This window comes from Aulonocara sp. 'chitande type north' Nkhata Bay, linkage group LG7, assembly GCF_057382095.1.
Source record: "Aulonocara sp. 'chitande type north' Nkhata Bay isolate Kocher_YH1m ecotype deep benthic linkage group LG7, A_spYH_male_GT1.1, whole genome shotgun sequence".
Classification (NCBI taxonomy): Eukaryota; Metazoa; Chordata; class Actinopteri; order Cichliformes; family Cichlidae; genus Aulonocara; species Aulonocara sp. 'chitande type north' Nkhata Bay.
The window spans coordinates 36442309-36470086 of record NC_141350.1 but is presented as its reverse complement, the minus strand read 5'-3'; the positions used below and the strand labels follow the sequence as shown (position 1 = coordinate 36470086).

The 27778-nt window shown below is 40.5% G+C and overlaps 1 protein-coding gene and 1 long non-coding RNA gene across 2 annotated transcripts; both read left to right on the top strand.

The window, feature by feature from the left end:
* The first annotated feature begins 14670 nt into the window (after positions 1-14670).
* LOC147325643 (uncharacterized) lies at positions 14671-17329 on the top strand. The gene is made up of 3 exons (XR_015130580.1): positions 14671-14764; positions 16513-16607; positions 16727-17329. It is a non-coding gene; the product is annotated as an uncharacterized LOC147325643 (long non-coding RNA).
* Positions 17330-22922: 5593 nt separating this feature from the next.
* On the top strand, positions 22923-27039 carry LOC147325642 (uncharacterized). Its single transcript, XM_086297752.1, has 2 exons — positions 22923-22936; positions 23802-27039. The coding sequence occupies exons 1-2, from the start codon at positions 22923-22925 to the stop codon at positions 27037-27039; spliced, it is 3252 nt and encodes a 1083-aa protein (XP_086153878.1).
* Positions 27040-27778: the final 739 nt, after the last annotated feature.

Sequence of the window (27778 nt, the reverse complement as noted above, 5' to 3'; positions counted from 1 at the left end):
TTAACTAATTGGGGTGTGCTATCAGGTTTCATGGACAGGTAAAGGTGGGTATCATCTGTGTAGCAGATAACGCGTATACCATATTATTACGCTAAGGAGAGCATGTTCAATGTAAATAAAATTGGTCCAAGCACAGAACCCTGCAGATTTCCATAATTAACCTTAGTGTCTGAAGAAAACTCCCCATTTACATGAATAAGCTGGAGGTCAGGTCAAATACTGAGATGAGTCCACTATCAGAAGTCATACAGTGATCATTTGTAGCTGTTACTAATGCTGTTTCTGTACTGTGATAAATCCTAAATCCTGACTGAGACTTTTCAAATAAACCATTCCTCTGCAGGTGATCAGTTAGCTGTTTTACAAATACTCTTTCAAGAATTCAGTCAAGGGGTTGCTTTTTAAGTAATGGTTTAAATCCTACCACTTTAAATGAACTTGGTCTTTTAGGAATCAGGTCTAATATACAAGTTGATGGTCTGGAGGAAGTAATTATTAAAGTTAACTCAAAAAGATCAATCAGAGAGAAAGAGTCCAAAATAAATATCAATAATACTGAAAGTAGCTGTACATAATGATACTTCTGTGAGGTGGTTATGAGTATTTTTTTCTCTAATGGTTTTTATTGTTAACCTATCCAACACTGGCTGCCAAATTAAGAGCTAAAGTAGGCTGTTTGAGTGCATCTACATCAGAAATAAACTGCACAAACTTAAACTGCAAAACAACAGTTTGACAGTGAACATTTTGACTAATGTGCTCTGGACAGATGACTCAAAGATCATAGAGCTGTTAGTAACAGCAGATATGTTTTGTGCAGACCAGAGGCAGCTTTTGAGACAGTCCTCATTCGTGCTGGTTGACTGCCTCAGGGAGTGGGTAGCTTGCAGTCTTAAATCCACTGTGAAATCTGAATTATATTAGAAAGTGTTTGAGGATCTGTACAAAAACAAAAGTTGAACCAGAACTTTAATTTTCAACAGGCCAATGATCCCAAGTAAATCCACCAAGCAAGATGAAGAAGATAAGATAAGAGACGCTTTATTTATCCTGAAAGCTGGGGAACCACTGTGTTACATAATAAATGGCTTTGAAAAACTGAGGACTATTGAATGGTCTTTACAAAGCATAGATCTAAATCCTAAATCTAAAATGTAGTGCATTGAATGAATCCATTATAACACTTGATTAAAAGTCAGTTATGTTTTTGTCTGTTTTACCTAGACTACCTTCCAACATGGACTGTCTGTCCTTTTAAGTGGGAATGCCTGCTAAAGGGTTTTACAGATGGTAGAAAACACCAACAGGACTGTATTTAGAGGACGTAGAAAATTCTTTTTTGCTTGAATTCCAAAACCCATTTTAAGGAAATTTCATAATCGTTAACAACTTATTAGAACTGCCAAACATCTGCATCAATTGCAATTGTCAGCATCTTAACATGTTACCATTTAGGCATTGCTGTTTACCAAGGTACCCTGTGAACCTTTTGACCAATTGTTGCTCTACAGAAAAATGTGTTTATGAGTGAACACAGTGAACAACCTGGCAACACTATATACATTTCATCAGCAATTTTATAGTCTGCCAATTGACAGTTGTTGGCAGTTTTGACATTATAGGTCTGAAATGGGGATGTTATCTCCCAGAAAGCCAATATGACTGTGGCCCATGTATCAAGGCGCCAATGCAAAAGGACAGCAGGTGCTATCTAAAACAAAAAAACAAAATTTAAAAAAAAAAATATAATTTTGTTGTGCCTTCGGACAAGAACAAATATGTTGTGGTACAGAAGATGGAACTTCCCATGGGTGTGTTATGTTCTTTATCAATTTCTTAGTTACATACTTATATTTCAATTCTTTTTCTATACAAGAAAAGAATTGGTTGGTTAGTTCCGTTTTAACCAGCAACTCGCATCCTAGTGAGTGTCATTTTATTGTAATGCAGAGCAACACAGTATGAATGTAGTTTTGTTTTGTATTTTTTGTATTTTTGTTTTGTTTTTCTGCTTCTTGATTTCTTCATTATATTGTATTATGCTCATCTGTTGTCTGTGTTCTTTTTGAAAATGTGGAGCTGAGGATGGATGACCCACCTGCTGCAGACCAAATCTACTTATAGGTACAAATAACAAAACGTGAGCCTGAACTGCCAGTATGTCAGCTGACGTGCATGTTTACTGGCTCAAACACCTTTTCAAGAATCGGAAAACTTTCCTTATGTTTTGAAACAAGGGGCTCACCTCATCCCCCTTCCTTTTTTTGTTTCTCTGTGCTTTGTCTCTTTGTATCTTCTTGTTTCATGTTTCTGCTTTTAATTCTCCCACTGTTGTTGCGAGTGATGGCAATCACCCTTCCACTCGCTTTCCCGCTGCAGAGGTACACGCAAAGTCATCACTGTCACCACTGTTTTCCCTCCACACCAGACTGCTTGTGACTTTTAGTGAACAGTGTGCTATATTCACCACTTCAATTTAATTCACACTGCAGCTCAAACTCCACAATGGCACTTTTTGTGTGGGGAGGGCACGTAGGAGGGTGATTGTTTGCCTGTGGGTGTATGTGCGCTTACATGCATTAATTTCCCATATTTCTGAGGGCTGAGGAGATGTCCTCAATCCAGATTCATCCAAACGCCAACACACACATGCACGCACAACCACACATACGTGCAAACACAAAGAAACAACATCCACATTAAGAGGCTAAGCTGGTGAAAGCCACTGACAGGCAGCGTGTCAGTGCAGCGTCTTTTTTTGTTTTGGCAATGCTGTATTTCAGGCTGTTGCTGCTGTGCATCAGCCAAATGCTACAGAATGCAGCCATGGAAACTCTATCGATACCAAATTTTTTCTTTGGCAGGTAAGAGAACATGCAGCCTTGAAAGATTTTTTTTCCAAACTCAATTTGTTGAGTTCTATGAAGGTTAGATGGGATGCCATAGTAACAGCAAAGCAAGTAAGTTAATGGCTTTGATAAGGATGTATGTACCTATAGAATGAAAGCCTCAAACCTACAACTTGTATAGTGGATAAAAGAATGGTTGCATGATGCTTAAGTAAGGGGAAAAGAGAGGGGAAAAAGACATAGCACAAACAGATCTACCTGCAAAGCGCATGCATGTTTGATAAATTCAAGTGTTTCAGTTATTCTGTGTGATTCTGTGCTCAAGCACAAAACCTTTTGGTTAAACTGTTGCTCTGCATACTGTATGCCGCTGAGCTGCTCTCAGTCATCCCTCTGCACCCATGAATATCCTAATGAATACTGCTGTCTGTTCTCTGGAGAAAGCACCCAGTGTTTCTAACCATTTCAGAGGAGGAGGCAAGGTGCTGCTGCTGGCTCTCAAATACCCACCACTGAATATAGAGCACTAAAAAGCTATCTCTGAGGAATTAATGTACTTCAAACCCAATTAATGGGAGGTACAAGTTAAAAATGTGGAAAACAAATAGCCAAAGGGTAGACAAGATACAAATTCGGGCTCATTCATTGTACCACCCATTAATTAAATCGTGTATTTTAAGGAAAGATTAATACAGCACTTAAGGGTCAAAAAAATGGCTATCATAAGTAGGAAAACATGCATTGTGAGGTGGAGGCTGTGTGCAGATGTGTTAAAAAAGTGTGAGATAAAAGAAAGTGATGCACAAATATCTTGCTCCAAGTAAGGTGTCCTGTGGTCTTGTTAACCAGTGAGAACATGATGGAGTTTGAACTCAATGGGTTGATTGGATCTGCAGTCAAGATGTAGAGCTAAACAAGAAGCTCTGGCTGGAGATCCTAATTAATTAGTGCATCCCTGATCCCAGCCCTCAATTACCGATTTACAATTTAGTTAGTGGCCAGCAAAAACAAGCAATACTTGCAGAAAGCATTCATATTGGTAGCTGGCTCAGCAGCAAGAGGGTCCTGGGTTCAAACCTGGTTCTGCTTTGATGGAACAAATTAGAGCTTTTTTTGGGGAGCTCTTCTTTGTTCCATCATTGAAAAACATGTCAAGTAAATTCAGTTTTATTTGGCATTTAATTATAGTTTTATTAACAATATATAGCACCAATTCACAGCAACAGTCATCGCAAACTGCTTAAAACTGTGAGGCTGAGACCCTCACAGGGTTTGGAGAAAACCCCAAACAAATTTCATATAAGAAAGCACTTGGTGACAATAGGAATGAATAAAATCCTTTTAACAGGAAGAGACATCCGGCAGAACCAGACTCAGAGTGGGACATCGATGTGCAGTGGTTGGAGATGAGGGAAAAGTGAGAGAAATACAGATGTAAAACTTAATGCTGCCTAGGTTTGCCCAGGACACTCTTGCCACATAGATTTTTAGCTTAATCTAACTAGTATAACATAATTAAAGTAAAAAATAAATAAACAAAAAATTACACTTGGCTGGAATTAGGTTTTGAAGGTGTCTGGGTATCTGGAAACAAAGATGAAGAATCACAAGGTAGAATTTCTGCTACTTTTAAGTTTTGCATTTAAGTCTTCAGCTAATTTGTTGCAGTTCTCCTTTATGTTGTGTGCATGTGTATATTCTAAAGAAAAAATTGAATAGCATGTGGAATTTTGATGAGAACATGTTTCTTCAGTGCAAAGAATACTTCTGACGACTCAGCATTATTTTTCTGTGATCTGCCCGGTACCAATGGGATAGAATAGATAGCCCTTTATTGTCATTGTACATGTACAACAAAATTATGGAAATTATACCAATGACAGGGCAACCCAACATATTTAGAAGTCATTTATAAATCAGTCTGAGGGTATGCATCCTCTGTGAGCATTTTTGTTCTTTAGACAAATATTATGTTTACTCCTTCGTTCAGATGAGGCACTCCTATTTACAGCTCAGCTTTCTGAACCTCACTTAGCTGAAGACACAAGTAAGCATAATAAGACAAACACTAGAGAACAATATCAAAGCCGCCAAGGGAGACAGGCACCAGAGAAAGCCTTCAAGGCCAGTACTCATGTCACAGAGCTGAGGTCTGACTCATTTGGGACCTTACCAAGAGAAAATGAGTATTGTATAAAAATTCTCATCACAATAGAGCAAAAACCCCTACTGCTTTGAACAAATCTATTGGGTGACTTGACATCACTTGGATGCCTTTCTGTTATGTTTTTTTCCTATAGTTTAATCTATTGACAACTCCTTAATAAGCATTGATTTTGTAACAAATGAACTTTGCCTACAAAAAGCTCAGACTCCTTTTTAAATGAGCACTTTTTAAAAGATTCCAGTCAGGAATCAATCGCAGCAACAAAAGACGTTCTTAGGAAGATTATACTGTTTTATTATTTTTAGACCTTTTAGCTGCTTCTAATCATGTTGTTCATTTCCCAAAGTATCAATTAACTAGAAAAATGGGTGAATTTGACAGAAACTTCTCGAGTCATTCAAGTCTTACCAAAAGGACAGAACTTTCTATTTTTGTAAGGAATGTGAAGGGTTAGCATGAAATGTAATGTCTGCAAGAGGTATTCTTGACCTGTTATTGTTTAATTGCTGCTTTTCTACTTCTTTTCGCTATTATGGCCATCTATATTGAGATATTATTCAGAGATTCCAGTAAATAAATCCATCAGATCTCTCTGTCACATCTTTCACACTGGCTCAGTGCACAGTAACTATTAATAATGCAGACAAAATTTAAATGATAGTCTCTGGCCACAGGGAGTGCATAAAGGAGGCTTCTGTCACTTTGAACTTGGACTCTGAGAATAAAGGTCCATGCGTGGTTTTTGATTCTGACCTAAACTTCTCCTTTAAACTTTCATTACACTCTCTCCACTCCAACCCAGGCCTTGGAGTCTGCTTATCATTTGTTGACCCTTCCTTAGTGTAAGGTTTGATGGTCGATGGTAACTTTATTATCCCCAACGGGAAATGGATTTGCAGATTGTCCACACATCAAACAACACATACATTAAAAAAGATAAAAAGAATAGCCCAAGTTTTATCAAGCTTAATCTCTTGGTCTTCACTGCAGGCATTTTACACCGATGACCTGAGGGAAGCAGCTGAAAATCTCTAAAAAGAGGATGGTCTGAACATAACATGACAGAGGTTGCCTTTCTCAGCACCTGCCTGTTATGAAAGTCCACAAGCTGGACCTGAAATCCTGCCTGAAATCTGTTGCTGATCTGCTTCCATTGGAGACAGAGGCAGGTCAGCATTTGTGTTCTTGAGTTTGAAACTCTGCCTCCAAAAGTAAGTCAGTTCTCATAGATTTCCATGTTAAAATCTCCAGCGTCTGCTTTGAGAATAAACATGTGTACAGCCAGATCCTGTAAAAGACTTATAGTCTCTATAGGTAATTTCCAACCTCTAACTACTGCACTTTATGGTTTATAGTTCGTCACCCACGGCCGTTACAGTTGCAGCTTGCCAATGAAGTATATTGGTGGGATTGAGATGGTTTTATGAAAATATTACGAACGTTATGAAAATAATTTGCATACCACAGTTGGCTTATACAGACTCCTAAGCATTTATGAAAAAGTATGACGTTTATTAATTTGGAGCATAAATACTAAATCCGGAGAAATATTGCAATCCATTTTCTAGAATTTAAATAATCAACTAGTGCAATAAGTATTTTCATTTTCATGCCTTGCCCTTCTGCTGACATACAGCAATATAACTAACAAAAGAACAGGTTAAATGTTAAGCTAACATGCCAGTGAATGAAATAGTTTACATGGCCAAACAAATTCCTTGTTTCTAAATTTGCAAATTAACCACACAATTTCATCAGGCAACATGTCAATATAGAAATACACAGACTGCACTATATGTCTACTTGTCAGGCGAAGAAAAAAGACTTTCATGATGCACTTCTGACTTCTTTTACTGCTTTCATTTCAAGATATCATCCATGGCATACTGCCACGCTTTCACCCACATCTCTGAAAATCTCCGGCAACGAAGGAGGCAACCCCTGGTCCATTTAGTGAGATTAACAGCAGACTGTTCAGCATGGAGATGTGCATTCTGTTTCTGCCATCTGTGAGAATATGGCTCGTGGCACTGAATCCTCTTTTGTACTTGGCTGCTGACACAGAGAGCATGGAGACAGTGGTGAGCACATTGTGCTGATTCCCCCCTGTAACACTGTAACACACTGTGGGATTGGCTGCAGCATCAATAACGTCTTGTGTATGGTGAGAGGTTTGTCATCTGCTTATAGGATGTGCTCATCTTTATCAGATGGCCTTTCTAATGGATTTAGTGGCTGCAGCAGAAATAATTCTGCTGTCATCCAGCCTGTGCCGGTGTCGTCAGCCATGGAAATGAAAATCATTCATGGAAAACGTCTGCCTTCTGATGGTGCCGGTCACTTGACTTGGACCAATTCAGCCATTTACCGTGTGAAAAAGTTAAGTGCTTCCATTGGTTATCTTGTGGATATATTATTAGCATAGTAAACTGTTTTAACTTTACAAAGTTTTCTCTCTGTGTTTTATATGTACATAGCATGGTTTTAAAAAAAACAAAATAAATACCTTAAAATAACCAAAAATTATCTGACTTCAAAAATACAGAAATGTTCCCTAATGTTCCCTAAAAAAAGTGTGTAAATTTAATGTTACAGTGTATGATAGTATAGCTGGGGGGATATGTTAAATAACATTTGTATGTGTAAAGACTATGAAATTATCTACCTACAAATGTTGCTGTAAAACAAATAGGCAGGCTTAAAATTGCAGAAGATTGTACTTATTATTTAGTTGTTATCATGTAATTCTATTAACATTTAATATGAAATAATATGAAAAATGATATGCTGCCCATAAGAAAAGCCCTTGTTAAAAATCTGGTTTACAGTTACTAATCATTTTTAATCATATCAACTGTAATATGGCTTTTTAGGCAGAACTTGACATAGAAATCCGTTATATTTAATAGATCCCCCCCAAGATGACCTGATCCAAGAATAACTCATGCAGCTGAAGACAGATGGTAGTGAGGAACAGGAAGATAAACTATGTACGACCAAACCACTGACAGATAAAGGAAGAAGCAGACATCAAGAAATCCTATCAGTGGCTAGCGACAGTCAGCCTAACGGACAGCACAGAGGCTCTGATCACAGCAGCACAAGAACAAGCCTTAATGGTCAAATCCACTGTGACCAAATCCACTACGACAGCCAACAAGCCCCGAGTTGCATACTGTGCGAAGGAGCTCCCCTGAGAATCTCTAACACATAGTAACAGGATGTAAGATATACGCTGGGGCTGCATACAATAGAGTCACAACCAAGTGGCTGGGATAGTGTAAACGAACATCTGTGTCGCATATGGACTCAAAGTTCCCAAGTCCCAATGGGAGATGCCACCAAAGGCAGTTGTGAACAGCAGGGCTAAGATCCTGTCAAACTTCAAGTTCCAAACAGACAAACAGCTGCTGACCAACCAACGACACATAGTGGTGGATGACAAAGAGCAGAAGACTGCAGCTGTGAGAGATGTCGTTTGAGAAGGCAAGGCAAGGCAAGGCAAGTTTATTTGTATAGCACAATTCAACAACAAGGTGATTCAAAGTGCTTTACAGAGACATTAGAAACAAGAACAAATAAAAAGCATGATTTAAAATTGATTAAAACAAGCAAATAAACTAACTAACTAATTAACAAACAAACAAACAACAGTATATAAAATCAAAACAGATAAAATCAGAACAGTAGATAAAATCAGTAGTTAAATGTTAGTTTTGAAATTTAAGCTTAAAGTGTGGATTTGGTGCTTTATTCAAATGCAGCTGAGAACAGGTGAGTCTTCAACCTGGATTTAAATAAACTGAGTGTTTCAGCTGATCTGAGGCTTTCTGGGAGTTTGTTCCAGATATAAGGAGCATAAAAGCTGAATGCAGCTTCTCCGTGTCTGGTTCTGACTCTGGGAACTGATAAAAGACCGGATCCAGATGACCTGAGGCATCTGGAAGGTTCATACTGGGTCAGGAGGTCATTGATGTATTTTGGTCCTAAACCATTCAGAGCTTTATAGACCAGCATCAGAACTTTAAAGTCTATCCTCTGACGGACAGGCAGCCAGTGTAAAGACCTCAGAGCTGGACTGATGTGGTCCACTTTTTTGGTCTTAGTGAGGACTCGAGCAGCAGAGTTCTGAATGAGCTGTAGTTGTCTGACTGATTTTTTAGGTAGACCTGTAAAGATGCTGTTACAGTAATCAAGCCTACTAAAGATGAATGCATGGACTAGTTTTTCCAGGTCCTGTTGAGACATCAGATCTTTTATCCTTGATATATTCTTGAGGTGATAGTAAGCTGACTTTGTTATTGTCTTAATGTGTTTTTCTAAGTTTAGGTCTGCATCCATCACTACACCCAAATTTCTCGCCTGGTTTGTGGTTTTTAGATGTATAGATTGAAGGTTGAGATTGAGAAGATTGAGAAGCACACACAGAGCGATTTAAAATAACACACGTACTTGTAAGGTTAAATGAAGTTGATAAAACAAATAAGATAATAAATAACATTAAGAACTCAGAACTATTTGTGCTGAAGTCTGTGTTTACAAGTCTGTACAAAACCAACCTGGAGCTGTGCTCTCACAGACTCTGAGATCAATTTCTCTATATTTCTACAGGGGTAGGCACTGAATTCACTATTAACTCTTGTCATCTTTAGAATTGCTTCCAGTATGATGAAAACAGCCATGTAATAAACAAATTAATGCTTCTCCATGGTAGATGTTGAGAAAGAATGTATCAGACGAGGTTTTGATGGTTCATTAGCTCAGCTGTCATTTTATCTCCAACAAACACATATTCTGCATATTCTGAAAGAATGCATCAAACATCTTAGGTTTTACACCAGTGGGTTGTTGCATTTCCACCAGCTGTGGAACTCAACCAGGTGTCAGTGTTAGCATCACTGTGCGTGAGCATCAGTAGGTTCAAGGGTTGGTTTAGAATTTGTGGTTAAGATCAATTAAACATTTGCTTGCTTGTTTCTTTAACTAATTTTTGTGTTTGTAATTGCAGAAATTCCAACTGACGTTTCAGGTCGATCCGTAGTCATTTATGACTTTAAAGAAAATGCTCACCAAACGGCTGCTGTGACACCAGGAGCCAATTGTTTATTGAATGTTTATGTGTTGCAGCTTACTGTTGCTTAATCTTTTTTGGTTCACTGGACCAGTCAGCTACACAATCTGTTTTAACAGGAACCTCGTGGAGATGCAATGGTCTGAATGTGTGTATGTGTTTTCTTGTTTAAAACCACCCGAGTTGGAGCAGTTAAGAAGTCTTATTAATCTTGACAGCGTGCTTCATATTCTCTGGTATTATATGTGTTTGCTTGTTACATGAATGGGGTAATAGTATTAACTCAATGCCTGATTTTTGGGTGACATGAGAAGGCTGTGCAAAAAGATACTCTAGTTTAATGGAATTATATGGCATGTTCATAATGCATAAGGCCTTTTTTGGGAGAGTAGTTCACTGTACACTGCATGCAGCTGATTTTCACTGATTTAATGGTGGAATTGAGTCACTGATCTGAAATCACTACGGTTTGGAGGTAAATATTTGGTGGATAATTGCCAATCTAACAGAAAATGTGTAAAGAAATGTTCAGAAACGATAAAGAAATGTTCCGAAAATAAGGAGAATGAAAAAAAAATCCCACGATAATACCGTATGTTCAAAATATACAATTTCTTTTGATTTAAATTAATCAAGACACGATAGAAACAGCATGCAAAGCGTGCATTGTGTACAGTATTTGATGGGAAGGAGGCATATGAAAATGAAAGCATCATATTTGTTTGTAGGAGGAATGCATTTTTAACATTGTTCATGTTTTCACCCTCATTTAACATGAGTAATTATAGCACAGGATGAAGTCACAAACAATTTGAGATACTTCATCTTCAAATTCAATTAGCATTACCCAAAGCCTGTGAGCTTGTTTCAACACTTGCCTTGTTGCATTATGCATGACGATTAGCTGTTTGCATAAATTAAATGTGAAAGCATGATGCTGTTTTCTTACGCCTAACTTGCAGGGGAATTGAAATCTGGGACTTCATTTTTAAACTTTGTATAAGCAAAACCAGAGACTTAAACATGTGGCGTCCCATGCAAAATTTTGCATGCAAGATTTTATTGTGTCTTTTTGTGTGTTTTTTCTCAGAAATCTTGGAGTAAAACAATTATATCAAGAAAGTCCTAGTTGGGATCTGCAAAGGCAAACCTAACCAAGGTCTTTTTTCTAGACCTGCTAAGCTGTTTTTCCATGTCTACACGTAACCATAGCTTATTGTACTTAAACCTATGAAATTTGTTTTTTATATTGTAACCCTACCCAGTTTTTAAAGCCCAAACTGAAATCATGTTATTGATAGTCTTTACAGTGTTTTAAAAGAATTATGTATTTAATGTAATAGAAATTAAGTGTAAAAATCTGTCAAATGCACAACTTAAACTGTGGTCTCTGTTGTAAGTGATGAAATCATTCACTCCACCATCACACCTCCAGCCTCAAATTTAAAATTTGGCTCAGCAGTCTCACCATCACATTCACTATGCAAAAATTAGGGGGGGGGGGGGGGGGGGGGGGGACTGCATGCCACTGATACTCGTAGTTTGATGTGTAGTGCACTCTGGCTGTTAAAATGCAGGATGATGCCAGAAGGTTTGGCTTTTCCTTTCCCCTCATATATCCCCTCAGAATATTTTTTTTAACCTCAGCCATGTCAATTAGGCAAACTGATAAAATTATCATCATTGGTTTGAAAAATCCAACATAATATAAAAAAGCTTTAGCAGTTTTCAGTAATATCCACTAATTCTGTGCGTTTATCACCAAGAAGGATTTTAGTTTTCATAATTTAAATGTGCACCTTCAGGCACTCAGAGCGAGCTGCAGACATCACAGAAGCTACCACGCACACCAAGCACGTCTTCAGAACCTGCATATAAGGGCTGTACAAATTTGCAGCCTGAAAATAAAGGCAGAGACAGCTCTTGCTGAGGCAATGCTCTTCATACACTCATAATGATAATTCAAGCCAGGTTTATGAATGCTAAACCTGGCTTGCTAAACACTTTGCCACAACTGTATTCAGTTGTGGCAAAGTGTAAATCAATCAGTCTAACCACTGTAAACATATACTAGTACTTAAATGATACTTGTGGATAGATAATTTTGCCTCTGTACAACACAACACTGAATTCTAAATCAAGCAAACCAAATGTAATTGAAGTACAGACTTTCAGCTTTTGTTGAAAGCCCTGTCCTGAAGCTGAAAATCTGCACTTCAATCACACCTTGATTATTTTGTTTTCAAATCCAATGTTGTGTCGTAGAAAAGCATAAAAAAGTGTCTCTGTCCAAATACTTATGGAGTTGGATTTGACTTCTGCATCTGAAGATTTTTTCCCTTGATCAGCAGCCTGCTTTCTATGCATTAACATTCATGAAGTGCTTTGCATTGGCCATTGAATGTGGGTGTGCAGAGGTCAGGATATAATCCCATGCGTGCACATTTCCAAGCTGACTGTGGGTTGTTTTTTTTTAAAACCCTAATTTCAGGCGTGTTTGTGCACACTTTTAGAAATCTCATTATCTTCTTGAACACTTTTAGCTTTTGTGGGTGTGTATATTTTTTGGACAGATCCTTCACACTGAAAAGCTGAATCATTACAACAAATGAGTAAAATGTTGCAAACCAAAAGACACAATCAAACAGTGATCATGTACATATACAAGAACATTTTTATGTTAGCATATATAGTGTCTGCACCATTCATGTGCTACTATACTAAAAATGTCATGGGCAAAAAAACTGTTTTGTTTAGTATTTGTTAGTTTCCAATTATTCATAGGATAATTTGTAACCCAGCGTGTCCAAGTGCTTTGTTCAGTCCCAGCAGTCAAAAACGTAGTGAAAACTGCTTCATTTCAAGCATATTAAAAGACAAAATCATTGTAACCATCATAATGTGACAACTGCAGCAAATAATGGGCTACTTAGCCAATAATCTTGTAAATATTGCTTATTTAATTGAGTTTTGTACCTTAATGGAACATAAAGCTCAGTCAACATATAAAGCAGTTTTTCTCAATGACAACAGCTGACATTTGGGTGCTTTAGTAGACATGCCATCATTGTCTCATGGCAATTCCTGAAATAGTCTCTAATCTATTGATTTGGGTATCTGGAATTTGGCAACATTATTTTTGCTTTGCTGGATCTGAAATGGTAAGCTATTTTCAGGGATGAATTCTTTTGGTTAACAGGTTACTCACCGACTTATTGGAGCTACTCTTATTTAATATGTGGTGATCTTGGTAGGCTGCTATTGTCAAAATGAACTGGCTATGACTATATAAAGGAACTACTATGAGTAGATTATCTATAGTTTCCCACTTCTATTGGTGTTGTTTTGCAATTGCAGCATTAGAGCAGTAAATCTGGCCAATATTGTCCAGATGACATTTAATGGGGGTTGCGACGGCCTAACTTAATGGGAAAAGAAGTAATGAATTGCAAGGCCACTGACTATAATTCTCTGAATAAGGTGAATTAGGTGATTAGATTCAGCATAGAGAGTCGTGATCTTCTGCTTTGGCATATAATACAAAGATTTGGGTAGCTGGAACTTGCAAATATTTGAAAACTTTCTCTAAACTGATCATCTAAATTGATTCATAATCATTCATAACAACTAAGATGTTAGTTATAAATGTTCTATATATCTTGGAAAACAAGCCATATTATTCATTTCTTTCATTTTTACTTCTCCAAACATTCATCAGCTTCTCATGTACTGTTTTGAAATAAGGCTTTTTTGTACTGTATACTTTCGATGGTACTTTGATTGTAGGAAAAAGTTTCCTAAACAAAATATACTTCCTACTTGCTTATAACTAATCAACAAATGTCAGGAGATGCTTTGCTACACTTTATAGACTCTGCAGATTGTCTCTTTTGAATGCATCACCACTTCATTTCATTGTGCCTTCTTAATACCTACCTTCTCAGTTGCTGTAGTTGGACTTGGACCATGCCGGACTCATTCTCTGTGTCTGTAGGCTCACTACATTGAGAGATTATTTTTTAAAAGAAACATCCGCTGTTCTGTTTCTTTTCTGTTTGACTACCTGTCTATATGTGTTCAAGGTTCAAGGTTCTTTATTTGTCACATGCATAGTTATACAACTATAACACACAGTGAAATGTATGGAATCAGAACGATGCCACCTTGAAACGAAACCGAAAAATGGATTGAAACCGAAAAAAAATATTGTAACTGAAATAAATGTACTGAAAAATCTTGTATTGAAACCGGAAAAAAAATTGATAGTGAAAAACAATTAATTGAAACTGTAATTTTTTTGTTTTCGCTTACAATTTTTTTTTTCGGTTTCAATCCATTTTTTTTCGGTTTCAAACCATTTTTCAGTTTCAAACCATTTTTCGGTTTCAATCCATTTTTCGGTTTCAATCCATTTTTTTTCGGTTTCAATCCATTTTTTTTCGGTTTCAAACCATTTTTCGGTTTCAATCCATTTTTCGGTTTCAGACCATTTTTCAGTTTCACTCTGCTGGCACTGTTTTGGCGTCCGGGGGCGCGCTGGGGGGGGGGGGGGGGGTTTCCGGCCCGCATATATTTGCATATATTATAGAGGCCACTAGTGCTGACCAAGCTGCCATCTTTCTCTCTTCCCGTCTTTCAATGGCTGCTTCAATTTCAGCTTGAACCTCCAAACCGCAAGTAAGTAATCATTTTTTGTCATCTTTTCTTGCTGTCCCACTGGACTGGACATTAGTTTAGTTTTTTTAGCTACATCTGGTGAAGTTGTGGTAAAATGCTGGTATTAGCCTATTCGTCGTAGCAAGCTAGCCTGAAGCTAATATTTGCTAAATTTAGGGACACCCGTGTCTCTTCAGGAGTTGGAGGCCGGTGTTCTAGGAGCGGATCTCAGGATCTCAACAGGCAGTGTTGGGCAGTAACATAATACATGCACCGGCGTTACGTATTTAAAATACAAAATATGAGTAAATGTATCCGTTACAATTACTGTTCAATAGGTGATATTGAGAATACAGTTAGTTTGTTGAAATAAATGGATTACATGGCGGTATTTACCTGTTTCATATGTTAGGCTATGGTCTCTCTATTTTTTGGTAATTCCACGCCGGTGGAAACCCAAACAAAACACACAATAAGAGCCTCTAAAAATTATTATACAAAAATTATTTAATATGAAGGCAATAGCAGAGTGTTACAGGCATCGCCCTAAACAATGTAGCCTCATGGGCAGTGTAGTCTGTGCTGCAGGGAGAATGGACTGCCATACCCGTTATGTGTCTGTGAGCGAGGAGGGAGAAAAAGGAAAAGTACAGCTGTCACGGAGCAGAAACAGGAGCTGGAAGCATGTAAATATAATAAAAACCACTAAAGCCAAAAAGAGTGCCTGACGAGCCCAGCTGTAAGTAAGCTGTTAAGACTCGACTGTACACTGTGTTCGTGTTTTCCTCCGAAACAATAAGCAGCCTTTCAACGCCTCTCTCTGTCTCTCGCTAGCAAACTTGACCCAGACAACAAAGTAAAGCTATTTTTCAGCTATGAGCCCGACACGAACCGGATGTATTAGCCAGAGGTCCCTTTACTACGGTTCGGAGCCGCTGACCTGTTTTATATACGTGCTGAATAGTTTTCTACACGAGATCGCTGCAGCCTTACCTAATGTCCACCTACTGTTACTCATTTATATTAAGATTTTAACATCTAGTTGGTGTTGGTATGGCGAGTAGCCTTCAGTAATAGTAATAAATAAGATAAGATAAGATAACCTTTATTAGTCCCACACGTGGGAAATTTGTTTTGTCACAGCAGGAAGTGGACAGTGCAAAAGTTATGAGGCAAAAATTAGAATACAATAAGAATAAATACAGTACACAACTGTACAGAATAGAATAAAATAAAATACTATATACAGTAGAATAAAATAAAATAAATATACAATAAGATAAAAATAGAATACAAATACAAATACTATATACAACTGAGTAAAAATACAACGATGACAGAAAGGATTATTGCACTTAGTATTATTGCACATGTATGGATGTGTGTGCTTGATCAGTTAAAGTCTTTATTATGGAGTCTGACAGCAGTGGGGAGGAAAGACCTGCGAAATCTCTCCGTCCCACACCGTGGGTGCCGCAGTCTCCCACTGAAGGAGCTGCTCAGTGCTGTCACAGTCTGCTGCATGGGGTGGGAGATGTTGTCCATCAGGGATGACAGCTTAGCCGCCGTTCTCCTGTCACTCACCACCTCCACTGGGTCCAGAGGGCATCCTAGAACAGAGCTGGCCCTTCGGATCACCCTGTTCAGTCTCTTCACACAATCACACAGCAATAGCACATTCATGTAGTTGTAAAGTATTCAGAATACATTACTTCTATAATCTTTGGTGGAATACATTTTAAAATTAACCTTCCCAACACTGTCAACAGGTTAGCACCTCATACCACAGTGCATCAAAGCAGTCTCATGAGCGCTGGGAAGGAGGAGCCCAGAGCCCAAAACAGACAGTGCAGGAGATGACAAGGTTAGTAATTGTATGGTGAAAATTATACTTTGTTATCTTGATTGGCAAAAGAAAAGTAAATACAAAATCTGCTTCTCACATATAGGGCATTTCCAAAACTTCAATTTCTTTCATTACAGCTGTCCTGTGCCAGAAGTTCTATTGACCCACAGTGAGAGGCATCATTTCAGAAACACCAGGAAGACTGAAACTCATCGCCGGGATCAAGCAGGGCTCGTGATCTTCACCAGCAGCTCCCTCACAAGAAGGATAAACCCAGCATTTCATGAACACTGATGGAGACCTTTGCTTTGTGTAATATTAGAAGTACTCAGATAATCCTCAGAGGGTCTGGACTTTTACATAATATAATAGAATAGAATTCAACTTTGTTGTCATTGCACAGGTACAGGGCAACGAAATGCAGTTTGCATCCATCCAGAAGTGCTTTAGCCATGATATAGATATATTACAATATATATTAGCAATAGTATAGATATGTAAGTATATTACAGAAATGGGTCTATTATGGTATGTTACAATGTACACGGTATGAAGTATGTTGTGAATATTCTATAACTATAAGTATGTTTACAAGTGATCCGCTGTCGTATACTATAAGACTAGAGGATTTTGGGATGTAAACCAGAGCAAAAAATAAGTAAAAAACAAGAAAAGTGGATAGTCGGAGCGGAGCGGTCAGGAAGGCGTCTGGACGTGGCCGCGCCATCTTGGTGTGAATCTTACATGTAGATAATTAGTCATTGTGTTCAAGAAGTTACTGATTTATAGCTAACACACAGTATTTACTGGGTTAAGAAAAGAGAGGCCGAGCTACAGACGCATTCAGTTCGAATCACAGTTGCTGGTGTCCAGAGTTTCAGTTGAGTTAACATCTTTCCAATGCAAGAAAATGTTTTTGGTGGGCGACAGCCCTGCCCCTCTGCACAGCTTACAACTGTGCAAGTCAAGCTAACTACTACATTTACACATATAGTGTTCCAGCACTTATGTCACTATAAATTGGCTATTAGGCATGTTGGTTCTTTATAACCATATAACCATGAATATATGAAAACCATCTAAAAAGTTGTGGCTCAAACTTTTTAAACTGCACAGTTCAGAATTAGCATGGACAAACAATTCTTTCTATGAATAATCAGTATAAAGTATCTTCCTCTCATCCATGACCCTGTAGGCTGGTTGTTGAGTCTCACCACCTGTGAATAAAAGCTCTTCCTACAGCGTGAGACACGATAGTGTGCTAAAAACCCTTACATGTTAGCAAAGTAGTAAGTAGATGATGACTTGGATGATAATCTTTGATAATGAAACTGTTCCTGCAGTATATCTTTGGACTATAATAGTGACTATGTTAGAATACTGAACAGATCACCAATCAAAAAAAGAACCTTTTGTTTTTAAAGGATATGGTGGCACATGGAATTATTAAATATTTGGTAAACATTTCTGTCTGTTGTTGTGTCCTACAATATGAAAAATCCAAGATCTTTGTGGATTACTTATTCTCTAATAGACAAGAAGAGAAAAAGTAATCTCTTATTCTCTTCTTCCATACAAGAAGAGCTTTTGTTATGACTGCTGGTGGCATGTCAAATATATGAAGAAATCTTACAACATTCACAGATGCTGACAGTTTCAACAGCAATACTACTGATACGGTAGATAGTGAAGGTATAATAAAAGTTATGAAAATCTGTGATAGTTTTCTTGACAGACAAGCTATTTTCTAAAAGCTTCTAGTCTAGTCCCAGGTATAGACTCCTTGTTGATATCATGAATTAAATGAATCACTGTGTGCTCCCAGGATGTTGGCTACACAGTCAATGCCGGGCTTTTTTCTCAATGCTGTTTTGTTTTTTCATCCCGTCCTTTTGTGGCTTACTTGTGCACTGCAGCACATTGTTAACTAACAAAAACAGATTAATAAAAAATGTAAATATATATGCATATAATTTTGTATAAATTCTTCCCAAGTGACAACATGTTTGCACAGGACTCCGGTGGGTTTTTTCTTTTCATATTCTAGCACCTAGTTGGACCTCATCACCCTGCATGGCGATCATTTTGTCCACCTCCACAACAGTGTGTGAGATGTACTGTAGAAGAGCAAGAAGGCTCACCACCAAATGGCACTTTAACACTTTCCATTCACACTGCTTCAACACTGGTGTCATAGCACTCCAGAAATCTATGAATGACTCCTAGTAACCTTTTGAACCCAATGCTGTCTTTCACTCCCTTTATTTCTAGGGCCATGGTAATTTCATGTTTCACCCAAGCATACCATATTGTCATGGTCCTGGGCCATGTGGGCCCAGTATTCTTAGTTTTCATGTATTTTTGTATTTTGTTCTTTATTTAGGCCATGCTTCCTGGGTTGATCTGTTACGTTGTTCCTTATGTGTTTTCCCTTCGTGACTCTTACCCCCTGTGTGCCCCTCTGTGTATTTATGAGCCCTCGTCTCTCTTTGTGCTTTATTCTATGTTTTCCCCAGCCCGTTATGTCTGCGTTCTCCCCGTGCTCTCTCTCCTCCTGTTTGAACCTCTGTGTACTTCCTGCTTTACTTTGCCCATCTCCCATCAGTGTTACGTTCACTCCTGCCGTGTCTTGTTATGATTATCAGTGTCACCTGTGTTCCCCGTGTGCATCCACTTCCCCTGATCATCCCTCATGTGTATTTAGTCTCTGTGTTTCGTACAGTCTGTGTCGCGTCGTCTGTGTTCTCACCTCCATGTTTTCACGGTCAGTCCTTGCAGTGATCATCATAGTCTGAGTTTTCTTAGTTTGTCGCAGTATTAGTTTTCCCAGTTTAGTTATAGTCTAGTCACGCCATCCCTGCTTTGTTTGTGCACTTTGTCTTCAGCCATAATAAAGGCTCGCTTTCTGTTAAGTCCACTCCCGTCTACTAACTTGTGTATGCACCTGGGTCCATCACACACACCACCGCACGGCCTGTCTCTGCAGACCGTGACACATATATTGCTATTTTCCCAGAAATGGCCTAATTTGGCAGTTCACTGTGTTATTCATGCTCCTGGCCTATGTCGAGTTTAATTGTTCAAGTCTTTACACATAGCTTAATGCATAGAGAAAAAAATGTTGAAAATGTAAAATAGCACTGCTATCTGGAGGGGACAAATGTGATATGGTGCAGCGCCTCAGTAAATGCATAAACCCATAGTATCACATATGCAAATCATCAGATAAAGTGGACCCAACTCCACTCAAACAGAGACAGACTGGCAGGGAGGTAAGAGAAAATAGTAGTTTAATTAATCTTAATAATATAACAAAAAGCACTGCTTGTTGGGCTAGGGGTGTCCAAAGATGAAGACAAACCCCAACAGCAAAGGGGAGAAGATATATAGAGAAGACACTGATGCAAGGAGCAAATTAAAGGAACACTAATAAGGAAACCAAAACTTAAGGATTACAGATCATCAAAATTTCTCTTTCTCTGTGTATGTATGTCTCTATCATCTTCAGCATATTTTTGACATTAAAAGATATTTGAAAAGTCTTTCTAATGTCTGAGCTGTTTGATCTGAACGTATCAGAAACTGATTGATTATCCTGACTGATACTAACTTTCTTATGTTCACGATGAAGCAGTTTAAATCACTTCAATTACAGTTCTAGAAAAGTGTTTTAGATCATGTTTTTTTTCTGCAGATATGTCAAATAGATAAATCAGCTTACATCTGCATGTTTAGAAGGCTTAGCTGCATTTATGGGCAGCTGCATTTCAAGCTGTGAGACAATGCAAACCCTTTCAAAGTCATTTAGTGTGGTACAAGAAAGACTTCGTTGTGGTTTTGTAGTGCATCCAGATCCATCCTCAAAGGAGGGCTGCCTCCTCCTTTGTTCTCCTTCTTCCATCCGATCCTAGCCAATTCCCGAAATTTGAAACAGCTCTTAAACCTCCAATCTGCATCTGGAAATGATCAATATGCCTCTCCCTACCCATCACCATGGTCCACTGGGCTTAATTTCCTTCCCTCTGGCTAAAATCTAAAAAAAAAACAAAAAAAAAAAAAACAAGTCAAATCCCACTTGTTGCTCTGACAAGGCCTTTTAATGTGAGCCTCTAGCTGCTGTGTCTTTTCAACATGTCAACTCTGTTCACCAGCAATATTCAGTCATTCTCAAACTTTAGATATAAGCCCAGGTAAATTTCCTAGTTGCCCCTGACCAACTGCTGACATCACAGTAGGTGCACAACTCACAACACAACCCGTGTTACTGCATTTGCAGAGCCATCTACTGATGGCGCCTAATCTCCTCATCTTCACAGCCAGAGCCTGAAAGACACAGTTTTTCTCAATCACAGTGAAGTCATTCTTATTATTCTTAATGCAGCTGGACATTTTCCCCTAACACTCCTAATGCAGTTCTCAAAGCAGTTAATGTCAGGGCTCTGTGTGCGGGCAGGTGGAAATATGGATCCAAATGCAGGACTCCGAGACAAAATGTAACTAAAACCACAGCTATTCTTGCTGGCATGAAACAAAAACCCAAACCAAACCATGAAACCAAGCAGGAACACACACCGAGCACATGAAAACACAGGGCTAATATACACAGGGTGGTAATCAGCGAATGGGCAACAGGAGGGAGACACAGCTGGGAGAGATCAGGGTTAACGAGACGGGGGGAACCAAGCTGCACACACTAACATAAGACAAAGACCTTCACAATAAAACAGGAAACATGAATTACCAAACAAGCATGCAGACTTTACATTGAGAGACAGACAGAGAATGACACATGGAACTAGACATATACTAAGCAGACCCAACCGAAGAACAATCCTAAACACAGACATGAAACTCTAATAATAAACATCATAATCATCATCATCATCATTAACACAACAAGAGAACAAGAAAACAATCCCTGATGCAAAATTACACCAAAACATAATAAACTCAAAATACTGGGTCCAACGGACCCAGAACCGTGACAGTGAAGGTATTTCTCATAAAACAGACTCACCTATGGGAAAGACACTATAACAATTAAAACCTTTCACCACTATTTTTTAGAATTAGACTTGGGAAAGAATCCTGCAATAAATGTACACCTAATGAAAAGTAAAAAAACGTTACGAGAAAAAGGAAATCTGAAAAATGTATTTGAAACTTCAAACAATATAACTGCTGAAATTGATAAAAGCAACATACAAAATCATAAAAAATGCAGATAGTGTGACATAAAGTCACTGACCACTCGTTACCACCGAGGGATGCAGAAGAGCATCTCTTTATGCACAACACATCGGACATCAAGGCAGTTGAGTTAAGGCAGCAGAAGACCACACTGTGTGTTCTTCCTATCAGCTAAAAACAGGAAACTAAGGCTACAGTTCACGAGGGCTTGCCAAAACTGAGGAACAGGATATTAGAAAAACTTTTCCTGGTTTGAGACATGATTTCGGCAAAATCCATTACACACCCGCGACGATCGGCTCGTCGTGGGTGTGTAATGTCATGGGGAATGTTTTCTTGGCACCTTTTGGACCCCTTAATACCAACTGAGCATTGTTTAAACACCACACACTAACTGAGTATAGTTGCTGGCAATGTAAATCCCTTCTTGGCCACAGTGTACCCATGTTTTGATGGATGCTTCCAGCAGGATAATATACTATGTCACAAATCTCAAATCATCTCATCCTGGTTTCGTGAACATGATACTGTACTCAAACGACCTCCACAGTCGCCAGACCTCAAACCATAGAGCACCTTGGGGATGTGGTATAAGAGAAAATTCAGATGAATAGTTGACAAATCTGCAGCAACTGTCTGATGCTATCATGTCAATATGAACCAAAATCTCTGAGGAGTGTTTCCAGCACCATGTTGAATCTATGTCAAGAAGAATTAAGGCAGTCCGCAAGTCATAAAAAAGCCCAAACCAGTACTAGGAAGGCGTACTTAAAGACACGTACCTGTGACACAAGCCTAAGAGTATGTGTTTCTATCTGATTTCAACTGACAGTGTGTTACTGGCCTTGCTTTTTCATACATATTTGAAAAAATGATTTGAAATTATTTGAGTAAGAACTCTCAAGCAATACATGACAGTATTCAGGAAAGTTTGAGCTCTGTAGTTCGGATTAACAAAACTACTAACTGTTTTGATAAGTTGTGAGATTTAGATGAGAAATACAAAAAATGCAATGACAAAACATCTTTAGTTGTGAAGTATGTATGAAAACAATAGCAGTGTGTACAAACACAATTGGCAAGACTAATGTGGGGGTGAACAAATGCATTCCTGAATTGAGAACTGCATAAAGAGTGGTAAGCATGACATCCTTGATGTAAGAATTGCATCCAAGTAGTTGATGTAGTTATCAAAGATGCATTCATCAAAGATACATTTAGTGAGTCAAAATCTTGCTGTTAAATAAGGGTACTTTCACGGTTATTCTCGATTGTTTTGGTATAATTTTCACATCAGGAATGTCATTCTCACTACTTTTCAAGGAGTTCTTGAAACATTTAATTCATATCATACTTCACTTGTGCTAAAGACAATAAAACATTCAAAACCTTTTTCACATGTGTCAAAACATGCAAAGTCAGTCAATCACTTCAACTCTGTGACCAATAAATAAACCCCTTCACCACCTTTCAGACACCAAATGGTTTTTACCCATCAGCCTTAAAAGGCTCGTGGCATATTGCTAACAGCCCACCAAGCGGGCAGTATGAACACCCAAATTTGTGAATGTGATAACTCAAGGACAAGGCAATTTTGAAACTGATACCATCGGTATCAGTACCATGTACTAAAAATCGCAGACTAGCTTGAATCCCAATCACCTTGATCTCAGGTTGAAGTCACCTAGAAGTTTGAAATTAATATGAAGCTTATTTATAAGTTCAGTAAGAAATATCTTTAATCTGCCATATATGGGATATATATAAAAAAAAAACAAAACACCCAGCACGCCCCTGCGGGCGGTTTATCCTTCAAGCTCGGGTCCTCTACCAGAGGCCTGGGAGCTTGAGGGTCCTGCGCAGTATCTTAGCTGTTCCCAGGACTGCGCTCTTCTGGACAGAGATCTCCGATGTTGTTCCCGGGATCTGCTGGAGCCACTCGCCTAGCTTGGGAGTCACCGCACCTAGTGCTCCGATTACAACGGGGACCACCGTTACCTTCACCCTCCACATCCTCTCGAGCTCTTCTCTGAGTAAGACATGTATCTGCGGCAAGCTGTGTAAGAACCAGCGTGGCCTAAAGGTCCATCAGGCTAGAATGAAATGTTTGGAGCGGGAGAGTGAGGTGCAACGCACAGGTCCTGAACCTGGTGAGACGCAGGAGGAGCCCGGCCAGGAGGCACCCCACAGAGCCCAGTCCCTCCATGCACTGGACTCTTCCAATCCAAGCAGTGTAGTTCCACAACAGCGGATTAAGTGGCCCCCAGCCAGCAGCCGGAGCGAGTGGCAGAAGTTTGATGAGGATGTCTCCAACATCATACAAGCTGTGGCCAAAAGAGATGCCGACAGCAGGCTTAAAACAATGACCACCATCATAGTCAGCTACGCCTCAGAAAGGTTCGGCCTGATCGAGAAGTGTAACAACAAGACCCCTTACACCATGAACCGCAGGGCCATGAAGATTCATCAACTGCGCCAGGAGCTCAGGAGCCTTAAGAAGCAGTTCAAGAACGCTGATGCGGAGGAGAAGCAAGCTTTAGAGGAACTGCATAACATCTTGCGGAAGAAGTTGATTACCCTCCGTAGAGCAGAATGGCACAGAAGGCGAGGAAGAGAGAGAGCCAGGAAACGTGCAGCTTTTATTGCTGATCCCTTTCGCTTTTCCAAACAATTGCTTGGGGTTAAGCGAAGTGGGCAGTTGGAGTGCTCAGCAGAGGAGGTGAATAACTTCCTTCATGAGACAATGAGTGACCCATTGAGGGAACAAGACTTGGGACCAAACAAAGCTCTCATCAACCCTGCCCCACCATCAGCAGAGTTCAAGTTGACGGAGCCAAGTTTGAAGGAGGTGTGTGAGGTCATCAAAGCAGCCCGCTCAGCATCCTCCCCAGGTCCCAGTGGCGTACCCTACCTTGTCTATAAGCGCTGCCCAGAGCTGCTTCGCCACCTGTGGAAGATCTTAAAGGTGATATGGCGGAGAGGGAGAGTTGCTGATCAGTGGAGGTGCGCAGAGGGAGTCTGGATTCCCAAAGAGGAGGATTCGAAAAACATAAACCAGTTTCGGAGCATCTCGCTATTGAGCGTGGAGGGGAAGGTGTTTTTTAGCGTTGTCTCCCGGAGATTGACCGAGTTTCTCCTTAGAAACAATTACATTGATTCATCAGTTCAGAAGGGGGGGATCCCAGGAGTTCCTGGTTGCCTAGAGCACACTGGTGTAGTTACACACCTTATAAGAGAAGCCCATGAGAACAGAGGCGACCTAGCTGTATTGTGGCTGGACCTGACTAATGCGTATGGGTCGATCCCACACAAACTGGTTGAGCATGCTTTACACCTCCACCATGTTCCCAGCAAGATCAAGGACCTGATCCTGGACTATTACGCCAATTTCAGGCTTAGGGTCACTTCTAGGGCAGTTACTTCAGACTGGCACCGACTCGGGAAAGGTATAATAACAGGCTGTACCATCTCAGTTACGCTCTTTGCCCTGGCAATGAACATGGTGGTAAAGGCTGCGGAGGTGGAGTGCAGAGGGCCGTTAACAAGGTCAGGTGTTCGTCAGCCCCCTATCAGAGCCTATATGGATGACCTCACCATTACAACATCATCAGTTCCCGGGTGTAGGTGGATCTTGCAAGGTCTTGAGAGACTCATCTCATGGGCAAGGATGAGTTTTAAACCTTCCAAGTCAAGATCGATGGTACTGAAGAAGGGCAAGGTGACGGACAAGTTCCGGTTCTCAATTTCAGGAACCATTATTCCATCCATAACGGAACAACCAGTTAAGAGCTTGGGGAAACTCTTTGACTCCAGCCTGAAAGACTCTACTGCTATTCAGAAGGCAAATGAGGAGCTGGGAGCGTGGCTTATTAAGGTGGATAAGTCCGGCCTGCCTGGAAGATTTAAAGCCTGGATCTACCAGCATTCAATCCTGCCCCGAATCCTGTGGCCCTTGCTTGTCTATACAGTTCCAATAACTACTGTGGAATCCCTTGAAAGAAAGATCAGTGGCTTTCTTCGTAAGTGGCTGGGACTTCCCCGCAGTCTCACCAGCGCTGCCTTGTATGGGACAAGCAACAGCGTGCAGTTACCCTTCAGTGGTCTCACAGAAGAGTTCAAGGTGGCTCGCACACGAGAAGCCCTACAGTACAGAGATTCTAAAGACTGCAAGGTGGCATTAGCAGGTATTGAGGTAAGGACAGGAAGAAAGTGGAAGGCTGAGAAGGCAGTTGAGGTGGCGGAGTCACGCCTAAGGCAGAAAACACTGATGGGGGTCTTAGCAACAGGGGGAGCAGGCTTGGGGTATGTCCCAAAGGCCCAGGTCAGCAGGGCACAGGGAAAGGAGAGACGCCAGCTACTCCAGGAAGAGGTCCGAGCAGGTGTGGAGGAGGAGCGAGTAAGTAGAGCTGTAGGCCTTAAGCGGCAGGGAGCATGGACAAGGTGGGAGAGCACCTTGCAGCGCAAGGTCACCTGGGCAAACATCATGCAGGCAGACTTCCACCGGATCCGATTCCTAGTGCAGGCAGTATACGACACTCTGCCAAGCCCAGCAAACCTCCATCTGTGGGGAAAGAGCGAGACACCTGCCTGTCCCCTGTGCTCTGGAAGAGGGACCCTAGAACACCTCCTTAGCAGCTGCCCAAGGGCCCTGGCCGATGGTCGGTATCGTTGGCGGCACGACCAGGTGCTCAGAGTAGTTGCTGAAAAGATTGCCTCAGCAATCAGCACCAGCAAGCATCATCATGCTCCGAGGAAGGCAATCTCTTTTATTAAGGCTGGAGAGAAACCCCAGGTGCGCCCACATTTGACAACTGGCCTCCTCAACACAGCCTCTGATTGGCAGCTACAGGCTGACCTGGGTAAACAACTAAAGTTCCCTCAGAACATTGCAAAAACATCACTCCGGCCAGACATGATAATTATTTCTGAGGCCTCAAAACAGCTGATCATGCTGGAACTCACAGTGCCCTGGGAAGAGCGGATTGAGGAGGCCAATGAAAGGAAACGAGGAAAGTACCAGGAACTAGTGCAGGAGTGCAGGGGAAGGGGCTGGAAGACTTTCTATGAGCCCATAGAAGTGGGTTGTAGGGGCTTTGCAGGACGATCACTCTGCAAAGCCCTAGGGCGGCTGGGCGTGGCTGGGGCAGCCAAGAAGAGGGCCATCCAGGCTGTGAGTGAAGCGGCAGAGAAAGCCACAAGGTGGCTGTGGATCAAGAGGGCTGATCCGTGGGTAGCTACTGGTACGCAAGTCGGGGCTTGATCACCCCCGGCTGGGTCGCCTGGGCGAGGGTGTATGATGTTGTGAGACCCGAAACACCTGATGACCCTAGGATACATCACTGAAGATGCGTACCAGTGCATCCAGGAGATGTGTCTTTATAGCCCTTGGTATTTCTCCAGCTTCTCGTGTTCCTTCTTCCTGATATTGCTGTCATTCGTAACCGCTACATCGATCACTACGGCCGTCTTCTTCTGTTTGTCTACCATCACTATGTCCGGTTGGTTAGCCACCACCATTTTGTCCGTCTGTATCTGGAAGTCCCACAGGATCTTAGCTCGGTCATTCTCCACCACCCTTGGGGGCATCTCCCATTTTGACCTCGGGACTTCCAGGTTATACTCGGCACAGATGTTCCTGTACACTATGCCGGCCACTTGGTTATGGCGTTCCATGTATGCCTTGCCTGCTAGCATCTTGCACCCTGCTGTTATGTGCTGGATTGTCTCTGGGGCATCTTTACACAGCCTGCACCTGGGGTCTTGCCTGGTGTGATAGACCCCAGCCTCTATGGATCTTGTGCTCAGAGCTTGTTCTTGTGCTGCCATGATTAGTGCCTCTGTGCTGTCTTTCAGTCCAGCTTTGTCCAGCCACTGGTAGGATTTCTGATATCAGCCACCTCCTCTATCTGCCGGTGGTACATACCGTGCAGGGGCCTGTCCTTCCATGATGGTTCCTCGTCTCCCTCCTCTTTCTTGGGTTTCTGCTGCCTGAGGTATTC